This window comes from Ictidomys tridecemlineatus, chromosome 3 (assembly GCF_052094955.1).
Source record: "Ictidomys tridecemlineatus isolate mIctTri1 chromosome 3, mIctTri1.hap1, whole genome shotgun sequence".
NCBI classification, from domain to species: domain Eukaryota; kingdom Metazoa; phylum Chordata; class Mammalia; order Rodentia; family Sciuridae; genus Ictidomys; species Ictidomys tridecemlineatus.
The window spans coordinates 6,099,750-6,112,881 of record NC_135479.1 but is presented as its reverse complement, the minus strand read 5'-3'; the positions used below and the strand labels follow the sequence as shown (position 1 = coordinate 6,112,881).

Below are 13,132 nucleotides of genomic sequence, written 5' to 3'. Positions count from 1 at the left end.
GAAAACCCCTGACAGGAATCAGGTCAATGGGCTCCAGCGTCCAAAATATCCAGAAGTGTACCTCTGTGCAAAACGAGGCGCTTTTCAGGGCTCGTCATTGCTGCCCCGCTGCGCCTGGCTGACAAAGAGCCTTAGGACTGACCCAGTCCCCGTGACTTCTGGCCAGAGGTGGCGGATCCTCACGGGTCCCGACGGGGGTTTGGGGGTTGGAGGGGCCACCGTAAGGGCAACAGATCTATGGGGGCGCAGAGAGCCGACCCCCGCGCTCCAGAGGATCGAGAAGGCGGGCGTGGGGCGTATGGACGTGCTTCAGCCGCGTGGGCTTCGACTTGTGCGCGCTCCCAAGCGCCCTGGAGGCGCCACCTGCCTCTCACCACGCAGCCTCGTACACGGCCGCACAGTGCCCGACCGCAGCAGCCCCAGCACCGGGGGCAGCGCTCGGCGCACGCACTCGGCGGAACTCAGCGGAAGCCCCGCCCCGGGGGCCGGCCCGCCCCTTCCGCTCCCTGAGAGCCGGTCGAGCGCGGCTTCCGCCCGGGGTTTAGGAGTCGGAGTCGGTGCTTCGATTGGCCGCCGCCCCCTAGTCTCCCAGTTTGGATTTTCGAACCCAACTCCTCGGCCTTCACATTCCCAGTTCCATCTTCAAGTTCCAGCAGAACCTGAACCCAGGAAAGGAGCCCACGTGCCGCCTGTCCACCCGTGGAGAGCCAGGTGAGGTTCTCGCCCGGCTTAGGGCCTCGCCTTCCCCTCTCCCGTCGGTCCCGCGAAAGCCCTCCGCGGCCCCGACCATGGCCCAGAAGCCGAAGGTAGACCCCCACGTCGGGCGGCTGGGGTATCTGCAGGCACTGGTCACGGAATTCCAGGAAACCGAGAGCCAAGGTGAGAGGCGCGGGTGGGCGCCAGGGGAACCCTCAGGAGTCCGGCCGCGACCGCCTTCTGGGCCTGGTTCCAGCGCTTCTTTTCCTTCGCAGACGCCAAGGAGCAAGTCCTCGCCAACCTTGCCAACTTCGCCTATGACCCCAGCAACTACCAGTATCTGCGGCAACTACAAGTCGTGGATTTATTCCTCGATTCTCTGTCGGAAGAGAATGAGACCTTGGTGGAGTTCGCTATTGGTAAGCCTGGGGCTGGTCACCTAGATACTTGGTGAGCAGGGGAGAGTGTTAGAAATGAGCCCGGGGCAGGGGCTCAGTGGTAGAGCGCTGGCCTTGCACGTGCGAGGCACTGAGTTCGATCCTCAGCACCACATATAAAAATAAAGGTATTGTGTGTCCATCTACAACTAAAGTAAATAATAAAAATAAAAAGACATCTTAAAAAAAAAAAAAGAAATGAGCCTTTTTTAAGAGAGAGAATTTTAATATTTATTTTTTAGTTATGAGCGGACACAACATCTTTGTTGGTATGTGGTGCTGAGGATCGAACCCGGGCCGCACGCATGCCAGGCGAGCGCGCTACCACTTGAGCCACATCCCCAGCCCCCCAGTCTCAGCAATTTAGCGAGACCTTGTCTCAAAATAGAAATGAAAAAGGGCTGGAGATGTGGTTAAGGGCCCCAAAGTTCAATCCCTGGTGCTAAAAATACATAAGCCAGTCCTTGGGAAAGGACTGGGCTTTTTTTTTTTTTTTTTTTTTAATTTTAATATTTATTTTTTAGTTTTTTCGGTAGACACAACATCTTTGTTGGTATGTGGTGCTGAGGATCGAACCCAGGCCGCACGCATGCCAGGCAAGCGCACTACCACTTGAGCCACATCCCCAGCCCAGGACTGGGCTTTTCTAAGTTTCTTTTTTTTTTCCTTGGTTTTTCTACTAGAGCTAGGTACTCAGTCCCAAATGCAGTGACTATCTCAGTATCAAATGCTTTCATGTGCGCCTCTGCAGATTACATTTCTCGTATGTTTATCATATATAACTATAAAAGAGAGTCCCAGTGGTACTTAACATGCTTAGTGAATTCTGTCATTTTCCTTTCTCATAATGTCTCCAGCACTGGGTGGATACACTGTCAAATACCTATTCTGCTACTAAAAAGCTCTGTTCTGGGCTTTGAGACTTTTGAGTGTTTTGTCTCTGGCAGAGGAAAACAGAAGGGGACACCTGAAGGGGGGATTCATCCAACGTGGTGTGTGCAGTCCTGGCCATGACTTGATGCAGTGGCCCTGAACGAGATTGCTTCTGGAATAACTAGCAGAGAGAAGGACTGGATCAGATTGCCCTTAGTCATGCCTCACAAAACCAAAACCAGTGTCTGTCTGTTGGCAAGTAACATACTGGGTTTGGTAGAGCTGGGCTTTGAGTCATACAGGTATGTTCAAGACTTGCTCTGCGTTTTTATTGTCTGAATATGTGATTTCCCTTCTCTAGTCATTTGTCAGGAACAGTATCAGTAACTCCCTTTTACATTATTGAGAGAATTAAATGAAATATGATGCTTTTTTAGGGTCGGTGTCTACAGCTGATCCCCTTGGCCTCCACCCAAGAACCTGGTTGAGGGTAAACAGATTCCTTTTCTCTCAGAAAAATGAGATGGAATTAGATAACACCCTATCAAAGGAGCCACCCATCTGTTCCAGGGATTTTGCTCTCTGGTGTATTAAGAGTTCTTGCCATGATGGGTTATAGCTCAGTGGTAGAGTGCTCACCTTGCATGTAGAAGGCACTGGGTTTGATCCTCAGAACCACATAAAATAAAAGTATTGTGTCCATCTACAACATTTTAAAAAAAGGAATCTGAGGCACAGATATCTGCAACTATTCTGGCTAACAGCGGGCAGGGTCAGAATGCAGGCTTCCTTCCATCAGTCCCTGAAGACCACCACAGTAGCAGATATCTATGTCAGTTCTGCTGAGGCAGGGCTGAGATCTGCTCCAGGGTCCAATGGCTTTGCCTCCTGTCTGAGGTTGGAAGTCAGGTGTCTGCTGGGGGCTTCATTCTGACTGTACTTATTTCCATCAGTTGTGGCAATGGCCTGAAAGCTGTAGTGGTCCCTTGCCACCACAAACCACTATAGCTCACCTTGTACCACTGCCTGCAAGGTCTCTGAATCTGTCACCACCTACTAGGCAGGTGGTGCTGAGCCCTCTTTATATATCAGGGAACTACTTAGGGAAGTTAAGTCTAGTACTGGAAGTTCACACTGTTAATGATGACTGGAGCCACAATTTTACCCTAGTTCTGGAAGATTCTGCTCCCAGGGGACCCAGCTGACAACCCATATGCATGCCCCAGGACATCAGCTTCCCCCTTCTTTGTTTCTGCTGCACCTGGCCTCCTCCTTCACATCCCTGAGCTAGTTCTTATGGGAAGTCATCCCCCCTGAACTTGGTAGTGCCCACAGTCCCCAGGGCCATATCTGGTCAGTGTCATAGAGGAACTGCCACTGGAAGATGGCTTTGATCAAGCCAGAGCTGCCCCAACTTGAGATATTGGATGAGAAGTGGATGAATTATGGGGAACTAGATGTAAAGTAACTACTAATTGGTTGAAAGAATTCTGAACTGAAACCCCAATTTACAACATTGGTGGCCTTGTATTCATTTAGGAATGTTTGCCCAAAGCACCATTGGGTGACTTTCAGGTGCCCTATACACCTGCATCATCCTAGATGCTACCTGAAGATGTAAAAGAATCAGAGAGAATTCTTTGCTCCCAGTAAAACTGATTAAATCCTAAAATATAGAATTCTTGACAGTTTTTCTACTAAAGTGGGACTTAAATAAGTGGCCCTCCAGAATTCATTTCAAATTGCTTTCTTTTTATTTATTTATTTATTTACTAGTTGTAGTTGGACACAATATCTTTATTTTGTTTATTTTTATGTGGTGCTGAGGATTGAACCCAGGGCCTCGCACTAGTGTTAAGCCACAACCCAGCCCTTAAATGGCTTTTTTATGTTCCATTTCCTGCAATACATGTTGCTGCCACCAGATGGTAGCAGTGTTTATATAAAGGTTAGTAAATAAGCCCTCAATGGCCTCTCTGGAAAATATTGTTTAGTAAAATGGGAAATAAATGTAACCCATGATCCAGCACTTCTGTTCATAGGGTTAGAGACATGCACATCCAGATACATGCAGAAAAACACCATTAGCAGCATTGTCTGTAATAATCCTAAACTGGAATGATTGAACAATAAAATAAATGTACCCATGTCATCAACTATTCATACTATTAATAAATGAAAATGAAATCTACAGCTAGATTCAGTTTCTTTTTTTTTTTTTCCTTCTTTATACTGGGGATTGAACCCAGGGTGCTATATCCCCAGCAGTCCCCCCGACTTTTTTTTTTTTTTTTTTTAAGACAGAGTCCTGCTGAATTGCTTTCTACATTGCTGAGGTGGACCTTGAACTTGTGATCCTCCTGTCTCAGCCTCCCAACTTGCTGAGGTTACAGGCATGCACCGAGTGCAATAATCTTTCCAACATAATGTTAAATAATTGATGCCAGATACATATAAAACTCATGCCCTGATCAGAGAACTGTACCTCTGAGGGAGGGAGAGGATTGGATCAGAAAGGGATGTGCAGAGGCTTGAGGACTCCCCTCATGCTGGCTATGTGGGCACTTGCCTCTTCATTGTTAAACCCTACCTGGATGTGCCAGCACTTTTCTGTACATGTGGATTGCTGATATGACCCTGTGCCAGCCAGGTGCACTAATCACATCACTTAATTCTCTCTGCCCGTTTTACTGGTGAAGAAACTGAAACTTAGAGCTGAGTTGCTTGCTCTGGTCCCCTAGTCCTCCCTAAGTAGCAGTACTGAGGTTCTAATTGGATCTGTCAGACACAAAGCTGTTACTATATTTGGTGACTGACTCCCTGCACCTCCTTGTGCTGATCAGCTGGGCTTCTGGGCTCACACATTGTGCTATTTAAAATAAATCCCCCAGCTATTTACCTGTGTCAAGATTCTGTCCCATCACAGAAAAGAGGTGATATGAGAATCTCTGGTCCATTCCTCTCTCCCCGCTCAGAAGGCTGGCTCCAGGCTGCTTCTACCTGGGCAAGGCCACCTCTGTCATCCCTGTGTGACTTAGAAGACCAATGCCCCTTTCCCTTAGCTCTAGGCCCAAGCAGCACTGTTTGTTTTGTGTTTTATTGATGTATGTAAATCCATAATTCCTTCACATGGTATGCAATTCAAATGGTGTGTAGTGAACAGTATCACTCCTTCAGTAGCCATTTTCTTTCTTTGGTGCTGGGGATAGAACCCAGGGCCTCACATCTGCTAGGCAGGCTTTCTATCCTAGCTGCAGCCCCAGTCCCCTTGTTTGCCTTTTCTAGAGGCAGCCACCGTTATTAGTTGCTTGGATGCTCTCCAGAGATTTTTTTTTTTTTAGGATTTACAAACAAATAGGTAATTTGTATGTGTCGTTTTCATGACACATCTGCACATGAGGAATCTATATTATTCTTTTTTTTCCCCCCAATTTAGCAACATATTTTGACATACCTGTAAAGAACTGCTTTGTTCATTTGTTTGTTTGTTTACTGGTCCTGGGATTGAACTCAGGGGGTACTTCACACATTTTCACCCCTTTTTTATTTTGAGACAAGGTCTCACTTAGTTACCCAGGCTGAACTTGAACTTGTGATACTCCTGCCCCAGCCTCTCAAGTTGCTGGGATTACAGGGGTGAGCCACCATGCCCAGAAGTTTTTCTGTATTGTTTTGTTGAGACAGGGTGTTTTAGTCAGGTTTTTGCTGCTGTGACAAAAAACCCTGACAAGAAGAACAACTTTAGAGGAGGAAAAGTTTATTTGGGACTCACAGTCTGAGAGGCCTCAGTGAATAGACAGCTGGCTCCATTCCTCAGGGCCCAGGATGAGTCGGGGAACAAACCCAGCTCAGGACATTACCAGCAAGCTGAGAGACTACACTTGTCAAATATAAAATACACACCCCAAAGGCATGCCCTCTAATGCCCCACCTCCTCCAGCCATACCCTACCTGCCTTCAGTTACCACTCAGTTAATCCCCATCAAGGGATTCATTCACCAATGAGGTTAAAGCTCTCATCACTCAATCATTTCACTTTGAATGTTGTTATGTGAGCTCACATTTGAGCTTTTGGGGGGCTCCTAATAGACCATAACATAGGGTCTATGTTTTCCAAGCCTTGACTCCTGGGCTCAAGCAATCCTCTTGCCTTAGCCTCTGGAGTAGCTGGAACTATAGGTGCACATGACCCCAACCCCAGTGAAGATTTAGACCTGGCTGCATCAACTCAGTACCCCAGAGTAGGCAGGGCCTTAAGTGTAATAATACCTTGGAACACCTGGAAGAGCTCATTGAGTGGCTAGGTGCCAAGTGCTGACCAAGCCTTCGTCAGCATCTCCTCATTTAATCCCGGGACAACCTTCAGACTCTGCCCTTGTGGACCAGACTGCCCCTCCCAGCACCAACACCCTACTTGCTACGTGACCTGAGGTCAATCTCCTGGCCTCTCCCAGTTTTCTTATCCCAGGCTGCAGTTGAGGTTTCTTTCCTCAGCAGTATCCATGGATACTGATGCCTACAAGGGTCCTGCTTTGTTCTATTTTTCTTCTTCCTGTCTTTGTTCTATTTTTTCCTTGTCTTTTCTGTTTGTCCAAAGCAAGTTCATTAGCCTGTCAGAACTTGTTCTTTTGTTTTGTAGTCATTTCCTAAAATTGCATTGTTCTCAGCCTACAGTGAAGTGTGCAGATATTGGAAGTGCAATTCAGTGCAATGCAGTTCATTAAGTTATGTGCACCTCCATGGAGCAACTCCTAAATTAAGGTGTGGAATGTTGGGGCTGGGGTTGTGGCTCAGTGGTAGAACGCTCACTTAGCACATGTGAGGCACTGGGTTCAATTCTCAGCACCATATAAAAATAAAATAAAGGTATTGTGTCCACCTACGACTAAAAAAAAAAAAAAGATGTGGGGAATGTTTCCTCTACCAGAGGTTCTTGCATGCCCCCTCCCACCTTGACCTAATGACAGCCCTAACCACTATCTCTGTAGATTGCTTTGCCTATTTATTTTTTGTACCAGGGATTGAAACAAGGGGCTCTTTTCCCCTGATCCACATCCCAGGGCTTTTCATGTTTTTATTTTTTTGTTTTGGTACCAGGAATTAACCAGTGGGCCACATACCCAGCCCTTTATTTTTTTCTTTGAGACAGGGTCTCACTAAGTTGCTAAGGTTTACCTTGAAATTGTGGTCCTCCTGCCTCAGCTTCCTGAATTCCTAGAATTATAGGCATGCACCAGCAGTTTTTGAACATCGTGTAAATGGAATCATGCAGGATGTACTCTTTTTTTTTTTTTTTTTTTTCAGGATGTACTCTTATATCTGGTTTCCTTCATTTGACCTGGTGGTTTTGTTGTTGGTGGTTTTTTTTGGTTTTGTTTTGTTTTGTTTTTGTTTTTGTTTTTAAAGAGAGAGAGAGAGAGAATTTTTTAATATTTATTTTTTAGTTTTCGGCAGACAACATCTTTGTTGGTATGTGGTGCTGAGGATCAAACCTGGGCCGCACGCATGCCAAGCGAGCGTGCTACCGCTTGAGCCACACCCCCAGCCCCTGTTGTTGTTTTGTGGGTTATTTTGTTGTTTGTTGTTTGGTACCAGGGATTGAGCTCAGAGGTCTTTAGCCACTAGGCCACATCCCCAGCACTTTATGTTTTTATTTTGATACAGGGTCTTACTAAATGCTTAGGGCCTCACTAAATTGCTGAGGCTGGCTTTAAACTTGCAATCCTCCTGGCTTAGCCTCCTGGGCTGCTAGAATTATAGGCCAGCACACCCAGTTCTTGAAAATGTGGTGCTGGGAATTGATCCCAGGCCTCCTGCATGCAAGGTAAGTGCTCTACCACTATGCTGCACTCTCGGCCCTTCTGTGAGGCTCTTGCCCCACAGCCTTCCTTAGTTCTTCAGGGCTGTTACACGTAGGTAGACTGAGGTTGGGAGTTCAAAGTAGCCTTGGCTGTGGCTTCTCCTGGGTCTTCAGGCTCCATCTTCATGCTCAACCCAGGGTGTTTGTGGTTTTTTTTTTTTTCACCCAGGAGCACTTATCCACTGGGCCACAGACCTTATTTTTGGTATAGGGAATTGAACCCAGGGCACTTAAGTACTAAGCCACATTCCCAGCCCTTTTAAAATATTTAATTTAGAGACAAGGTCTTGCTAAATTGCTGAAGTTGGCTTTAAATTTGTGATCCTCCTGGCTCAGCCTCCTAAGACCCTGGAATTACAGGCATACGCCACCATGCTTTGCTGTTTGTGCCACTTCTGAAAGGCTAGGCAATAGCAGGCAGGCCTTCCTGGAATCTTGAGAGAGTGGGCTGGAGCCTGGAATGAGCTTTGCATCCCTTTTTCCCTGGGCCAACTCCTTATTATAGGCCTGAGCCCCTCCTTGGGACTCAGGATGGAGAAGAACTAGGAGAGTGATAGGAGGAAGACTCTGAACCCATCCTTGCTTTTCCCCAGGGGGCCTCTGCAACCTGTGCTCAGACAGGACCAACAAGGACCACATTCTGCAAGCAGGTGGCATCCCACTCATCACCAACTGCCTGTCCAGTCCCAACGAGGAGACAGTGTTGTCCGCAGTTACCACGCTCATGTACCTGAGTTCACCAGGTGCCAGCTCCCACCCCGAGCTGACCTCCACACCTGTGGTCCAGTGCATGCTGCGCTTCTCTCTTTCTGCCAACACAAGGCTCCGGAACCTGGCCCAGATCTTCCTAGAGGACTACTGTTCCCCAAGTCAGGTGGCTGAAGCTCGCAGCTGGCAGGCCCACTCTGCCATGGGTATCCCACTGCCAAGGACTGAGGCCCCGCAGCAACCCTGACCCAGGCAGCTCCCAGTGCCGCAGCACCGTTATTTCTGGGGACCACAGTCCTGGCAGGGAAGTAGGGGACCACAGTCTGTCAAAGTGTTGCCTTTTCTACCATCTTAAAGGTGAAGTTTTTCAGCACAACAAGTGTGTACACTGTGCTGAAAAGGCAGTTGGAGGGACGTGAGACCTGTGGAGGTCAAAGCTGGTGCTGTCTTCATGAGCTGACACTCAGACACCCTGAAAGTGAGGGACCTACCTCCAGTGCCACCACCTCCAGGCTCACTCGTGTCAAAAGCACGGGCCCTAAATCCAGATGTAGCACAAGGGCCTGCTGGGGAGCAGAGCTGGAACTGAGGCTTAGGATTGGTGCCTGGGCCTGAGGCAATGAGGGACTAGCCCTTAACAGAAGTGTCTGGAGTAACTTTGAGGTAGATATGAGAAGCCTCATCATTAAAAGGACCTGGGTGGGGGGCAGCAGGGGTGTAGCTATGGAGGTGTGTGTTTGGCATGCATGAGACCCTGGGTGTGACCCCAGCAATAAGAGGAAAAAGAACTTGAGCCTTGGGAAGCTGAGGTGTCACACCTCCCCCTCCAGGGCTGTGGAAGACCACACTTCCCCCTCAAGTCTCCAGGCTGGGCTCTGGCCATGGTGGACACTGACCTTGGAACTATGGCCTGGGATAAAGTATCTCCACAGCCCTTCTAGCTGGTAGGCACTGTATAAGGGTTTCAAGGATGAAACCTTGTGAAGTTAACATGGCCAGCAAGCATTAAGACCAAGGCCCTGAGAGTGATGACACTTCAGAATACAGAATAAAGGCAGGACCCCTTAGAGCGGGATAGGTTCCCCTCACTGCTCCAAGGCTTCCAACTAAAAGCCTGGCCCTCCTCTGCTGTCACAGGAAGCAGCCAGGGAGGTAAGGCTCGCCCTGAGATGTTTCCACAGGCCCATGGATTTCAGGGGCACAAATGAAAGGGTGATGCTCAAGGCAGAGAAGAAGAGGTATGTGTGCACCTCCTGATGCTGGTCAACAGAGAAAGGAATGTGGTCCCAGTGGAAAGTTGTGGTTTGGGAAAATGGAGGGCCTTGGCCTCTCAGGTGCACCCCTTAGACGGCCACACAAAGGTCATTCTAGAGGAATGCTATTCAAGTGGGTGTGGAAGCAGGGGCAGGAGCCACAAGATGGAGAAGGGAGGAAGCGTCCGTTCTCCTAAGCCCTTGTTCCAGCTGCACCCACCCGGCGCTCTTATCCCTCTCCTTTCTCAAATAAAGGGTTTTAAGAGACCAGACAGCCCAAGTTTTTTTTTATTAAAAGGGTCCTGACTAGCTGATATTCCATTGTATTTCTATGCCAGTCGTGCTCAGGGACAGCCGTCTCTGGAGGTGCCAGGTGGCTGGGCCTGTGCAAGCAGAGGTTACTGGTCTCCATTCTGCATGGCAGGAGTCCCTGGCTCTTCAGGGATTCCCTGCCAGCCTGCCTGCCTTCACTTCAGCACTGTCGCCTGCAGGTCCAGCTCATTCCCACTACACAGCTGCCCGCTTGCTCTCTATAATTTCCCTCCAATTGTCACTCCAGGAGAGCAGACGTCTCCTTGAAGGGGGCAGGGCCAGGTGCTGATTGTGGCAGCAGGTGAACAAGATGTGCTCCCAGCTGGGGGTTTCCTCTAGGCCTAGGAAGGAAAGACATGGAACATGTAATCTGGTTATTTTTACCCTCTACCTAATCCAGGCAGGCCAGATGCCTGGAGGTGCCAAGGATAACAGGTCCAACCTTGAATGGTGTCCTTATCATCAATGAGCAGATCTCCCAAGACTACAGTCTTGTCTCTTGTCAGGATAATGCGCTCCACAAACTGGGGTCCCAGGTGTCGCTCTACCCAGCGGTACTGTATGGGAGACAGGTCAGTCAGCGGGGCCTGAGGAACCCTGCATCCAGAGACAGCGCAGACTGAGTGGGAGTCCTTGAAATGTTCTCCTTCCCCCAGCGCCCCCCCCCCCAGGAGGCCAAAGCTGGTGCTGTCTTCATGGGCTGACTTGATTTTCAAAATCATGATCTGGTAAGCTAAGTTAGCTCAGGCAGCCGCACCTTCTCACCCACACAGTGGTCAAACTTCAGCAGAGGGCTGGAGCAGATGAAGACCTCGGTGCTGCAGAGAAGGGGGCCCAGTTAGTTGGTTTTTGGTTGTTTTTTTTTTTTTTTTGTGTGTGTGTGTGTGTGTGTGGTGCTGGGGATTGAAACCAGGGCCTTGTGCATGCAAGGCAAGCACTCTACCAACTGAGCTACATTCCCAGCCCAAGAAGGGGGCCCAGTTAGATCCGCAGAAGCCACCGCTGTCCCGCGGGCGTCACCACCCCTCCCTCCTTACTCTGGCATGGCGTTCATCTCCCGCAAGGCTTCCAAAGCCCCCGGGATGGGCTCCAAGTCTAAGAAAAAGCCTGGGGCTTCATACACGCTGGCCACTTTATCCTGCAAGAGAAGAGTTCTCGGTCCTGGCCTCGCCTCCAGCAGATGGAGCCCCGGAGACGTCTCCATTAAGCTCCCCAGGCCGGGGCTTCGGAGACAGGAGGGTCGGGAGGTGGTGGTCGCGTAGGGTGGGCGGGCACTCTCCCGACCTTTCCTCTCCCGGGGTGAACTATGGATGCAAAAGTGGGAGTTTTGTTCATTTCAAACAAAAGGGGTGTCCCCGGAACGAAGCCCAGGAGCTCCTGTCCAAGCGGCGAGGCTCCGGCTCCGCGTCTTACCGCCAGGTCGGGCCGCAGGGCTCGGTACTGCTCGCTGGCCAGGAAGCCGCGGCGCTGCTCGAGCGGCACGTGCGGCTCCCCGGGGAAGCGGCGGTGGAAGCCCCGCAGGAGGCCGGCCTCGAAGTCGGCCAGCACGCCGTCCATGTCCACCAGCACACGCACGGGCCGCGCGCGCTGCGCCGCCATCGCCTCCAGGCTGCGGGGGTCTCGGGGTCGCGAGGGTCTCGGACCCCAGGGGCTGAGCCGGCCGGAAGCGCGGAGCGCTGGGCGCCGAGTGCCGCCGCTTCCGGGCCGCGAGCCGTGGGCGGAGCCCAGTCACACTGCCCCGGCTAATTTGCATAGGCCGCAGGTGGGGACGCAGGGCGACACTGGCACCGGTCTTCAAACCTGCCTTCCTGCCCACCTGCGGTGGCAGGAACCCCTTCTGGGAATACCAGGGCAGGACGGCTGAAGGCGATCTCTTTTATGATCTTCAGCTTTTTCGTGACTCACCCTTCGTCCTCCCAAACAAGGCACGATCTAAAATACTGGAAGTTATCTTCTTTTTTTCTCCCCCGTCCTTTTTTCTCTGTACTGGAGGTTGAACCTGTGTCGCTTTACCACTGAGCTACATCCCCAAGCCCTTTTCATTTCTTGAGACACAGCCTGGCTAAATTGCCCAGGCTGGCCTCAGATTTGTAATCCTCCTGCCTCAGCCTCCCGAGTCGCTGGGTTTACAAGAGTGCACCACGGTGCCCAGCCTGTGAAGCACCTTCTAACAAGGAAGCAACGCGTTTTAAATCTGTGGGCCTGGCTGCACATATTAAATTCAAAGTCTCAAATTCTGAGGCCACCGACAGTTCTGCCCTAACTGCTTGACGAGGCTGGATGCAGAGACCCCAGACCAGAGCCCCTGATGCTTGAAGGCCTGAATCATGGGGGTTGCGCGTTAATGTGAAGTGAATGAAACTGTTGAAGGTAATGGGGTCTGTGAGTCGATTATTTTTGTAGCACTGGGCACTCATCCGGGGCTAGGCAAGCATCCTACCACTGATCTACAGGCCCAGGCTTAACAGAATAGGTCTGAAACATAGAATATAGTTCAAACCTCCTGTTCACTTGGGGAGGCGATTTCCTTCAAGCACTGCTATCAGGGCTGTTCTTTCTCTGGAAATGGCACAGTATAGCAGAAGCCTCTATCATCCTTCCATCTCCATGTTCTCCATCTGAGGACCCTGCCACTCCCACACCAATGGGTCAAAAGCATCACATAGGGGGAACCTGATCTAAGGTGAGTCAGTTTCAAACTGTGCAAGAGGTAGGACGCATTAAGCCAGATGTACTCAGTGCCCAACTGCGTCTTTGGCCTCCTTCACCAAGATACTTTAGTCACACAAACAGGCCAAGAGGTCTGCCAATGAAGTTGCTCCTTGGGTAACTTTGTAGTCATCTTGTCACGGTTTGAAGATCAAAAAACTTCACTTTCCAGACTAGCAATTGAACACCCAAAACACGTTCCAGTGCTAAATCTGCTCTAACAGTACCAAAGTGACTGGCTCAACTGTTCCCCACACCAGAACAGCTTTCATTTTAAGTGTTTG

At 49.9% G+C, this 13,132-nt stretch overlaps 2 protein-coding genes across 6 annotated transcripts; one reads left to right on the top strand and one right to left on the bottom strand.

Moving 5' to 3' along the window:
* The first annotated feature begins 483 nt into the window (after nt 1-483).
* On the top strand, nt 484-10,097 carry Armc7 (armadillo repeat containing 7). Of its 4 annotated transcripts, none has more exons than XM_013361700.4 (3): nt 484-879; nt 972-1,051; nt 8,460-8,741. In XM_013361700.4, the coding sequence occupies exons 1-3, from the start codon at nt 789-791 to the stop codon at nt 8,598-8,600; spliced, it is 312 nt and encodes a 103-aa protein (XP_013217154.1). In that variant the 5' UTR covers nt 484-788; the 3' UTR covers nt 8,601-8,741. The 4 variants fall into 4 exon arrangements, with proteins under 4 accessions (XP_013217154.1, XP_005332602.1, XP_040124407.1 ...); XM_005332545.5 differs by having other exon boundaries at nt 487-879; nt 972-1,115; nt 8,460-10,097; XM_040268473.2 differs by lacking the exon at nt 8,460-8,741 and adding an exon at nt 1,991-2,129 and having other exon boundaries at nt 488-879; nt 972-1,115.
* On the bottom strand, nt 10,098-11,876 carry Nt5c (5', 3'-nucleotidase, cytosolic). 2 transcript variants are annotated; one of them, XM_078041713.1, is made up of 5 exons: nt 11,553-11,876; nt 11,177-11,277; nt 10,897-10,957; nt 10,582-10,696; nt 10,098-10,526 (listed from the first exon to the last, which is right to left on the bottom strand). In XM_078041713.1, exons 1-5 carry the CDS (start codon nt 11,736-11,738, stop codon nt 10,378-10,380), a joined length of 612 nt encoding a protein of 203 aa, XP_077897839.1. In that variant the 5' UTR covers nt 11,739-11,876; the 3' UTR covers nt 10,098-10,377. The 2 variants fall into 2 exon arrangements, with proteins under 2 accessions (XP_077897839.1, XP_005332603.1); XM_005332546.5 differs by having other exon boundaries at nt 10,098-10,480; nt 11,553-11,873.
* Between the last annotated feature and the right edge of the window lie 1,256 nt (nt 11,877-13,132).

Excerpts from the sequence above, each read along its gene's own strand:
- Armc7 (XM_005332545.5), top strand. The coding sequence starts at position 789 with ATGGCCCAGAAGCCGAAGGTAGACCCCCACGTCGGGCGGCTGGGGTAT. Across the intron at positions 880-971 it reads CCAGGAAACCGAGAGCCAAG|ACGCCAAGGAGCAAGTCCTC; the intron begins GTGAGAGGCGCG and ends TTTCCTTCGCAG. Across the intron at positions 1,116-8,459 it reads CTTGGTGGAGTTCGCTATTG|GGGGCCTCTGCAACCTGTGC; the intron begins GTAAGCCTGGGG and ends GCTTTTCCCCAG.
- Nt5c (XM_078041713.1), bottom strand. The coding sequence starts at position 11,738 with ATGGCGGCGCAGCGCGCGCGGCCCGTGCGTGTGCTGGTGGACATGGAC. Across the intron at positions 10,697-10,896 it reads ACCACTGTGTGGGTGAGAAG|TACCGCTGGGTAGAGCGACA; the intron begins GTGCGGCTGCCT and ends TCTCCCATACAG. Across the intron at positions 10,527-10,581 it reads TGATAAGGACACCATTCAAG|AGGGTAAAAATAACCAGATT; the intron begins GTTGGACCTGTT and ends TGGATTAGGTAG.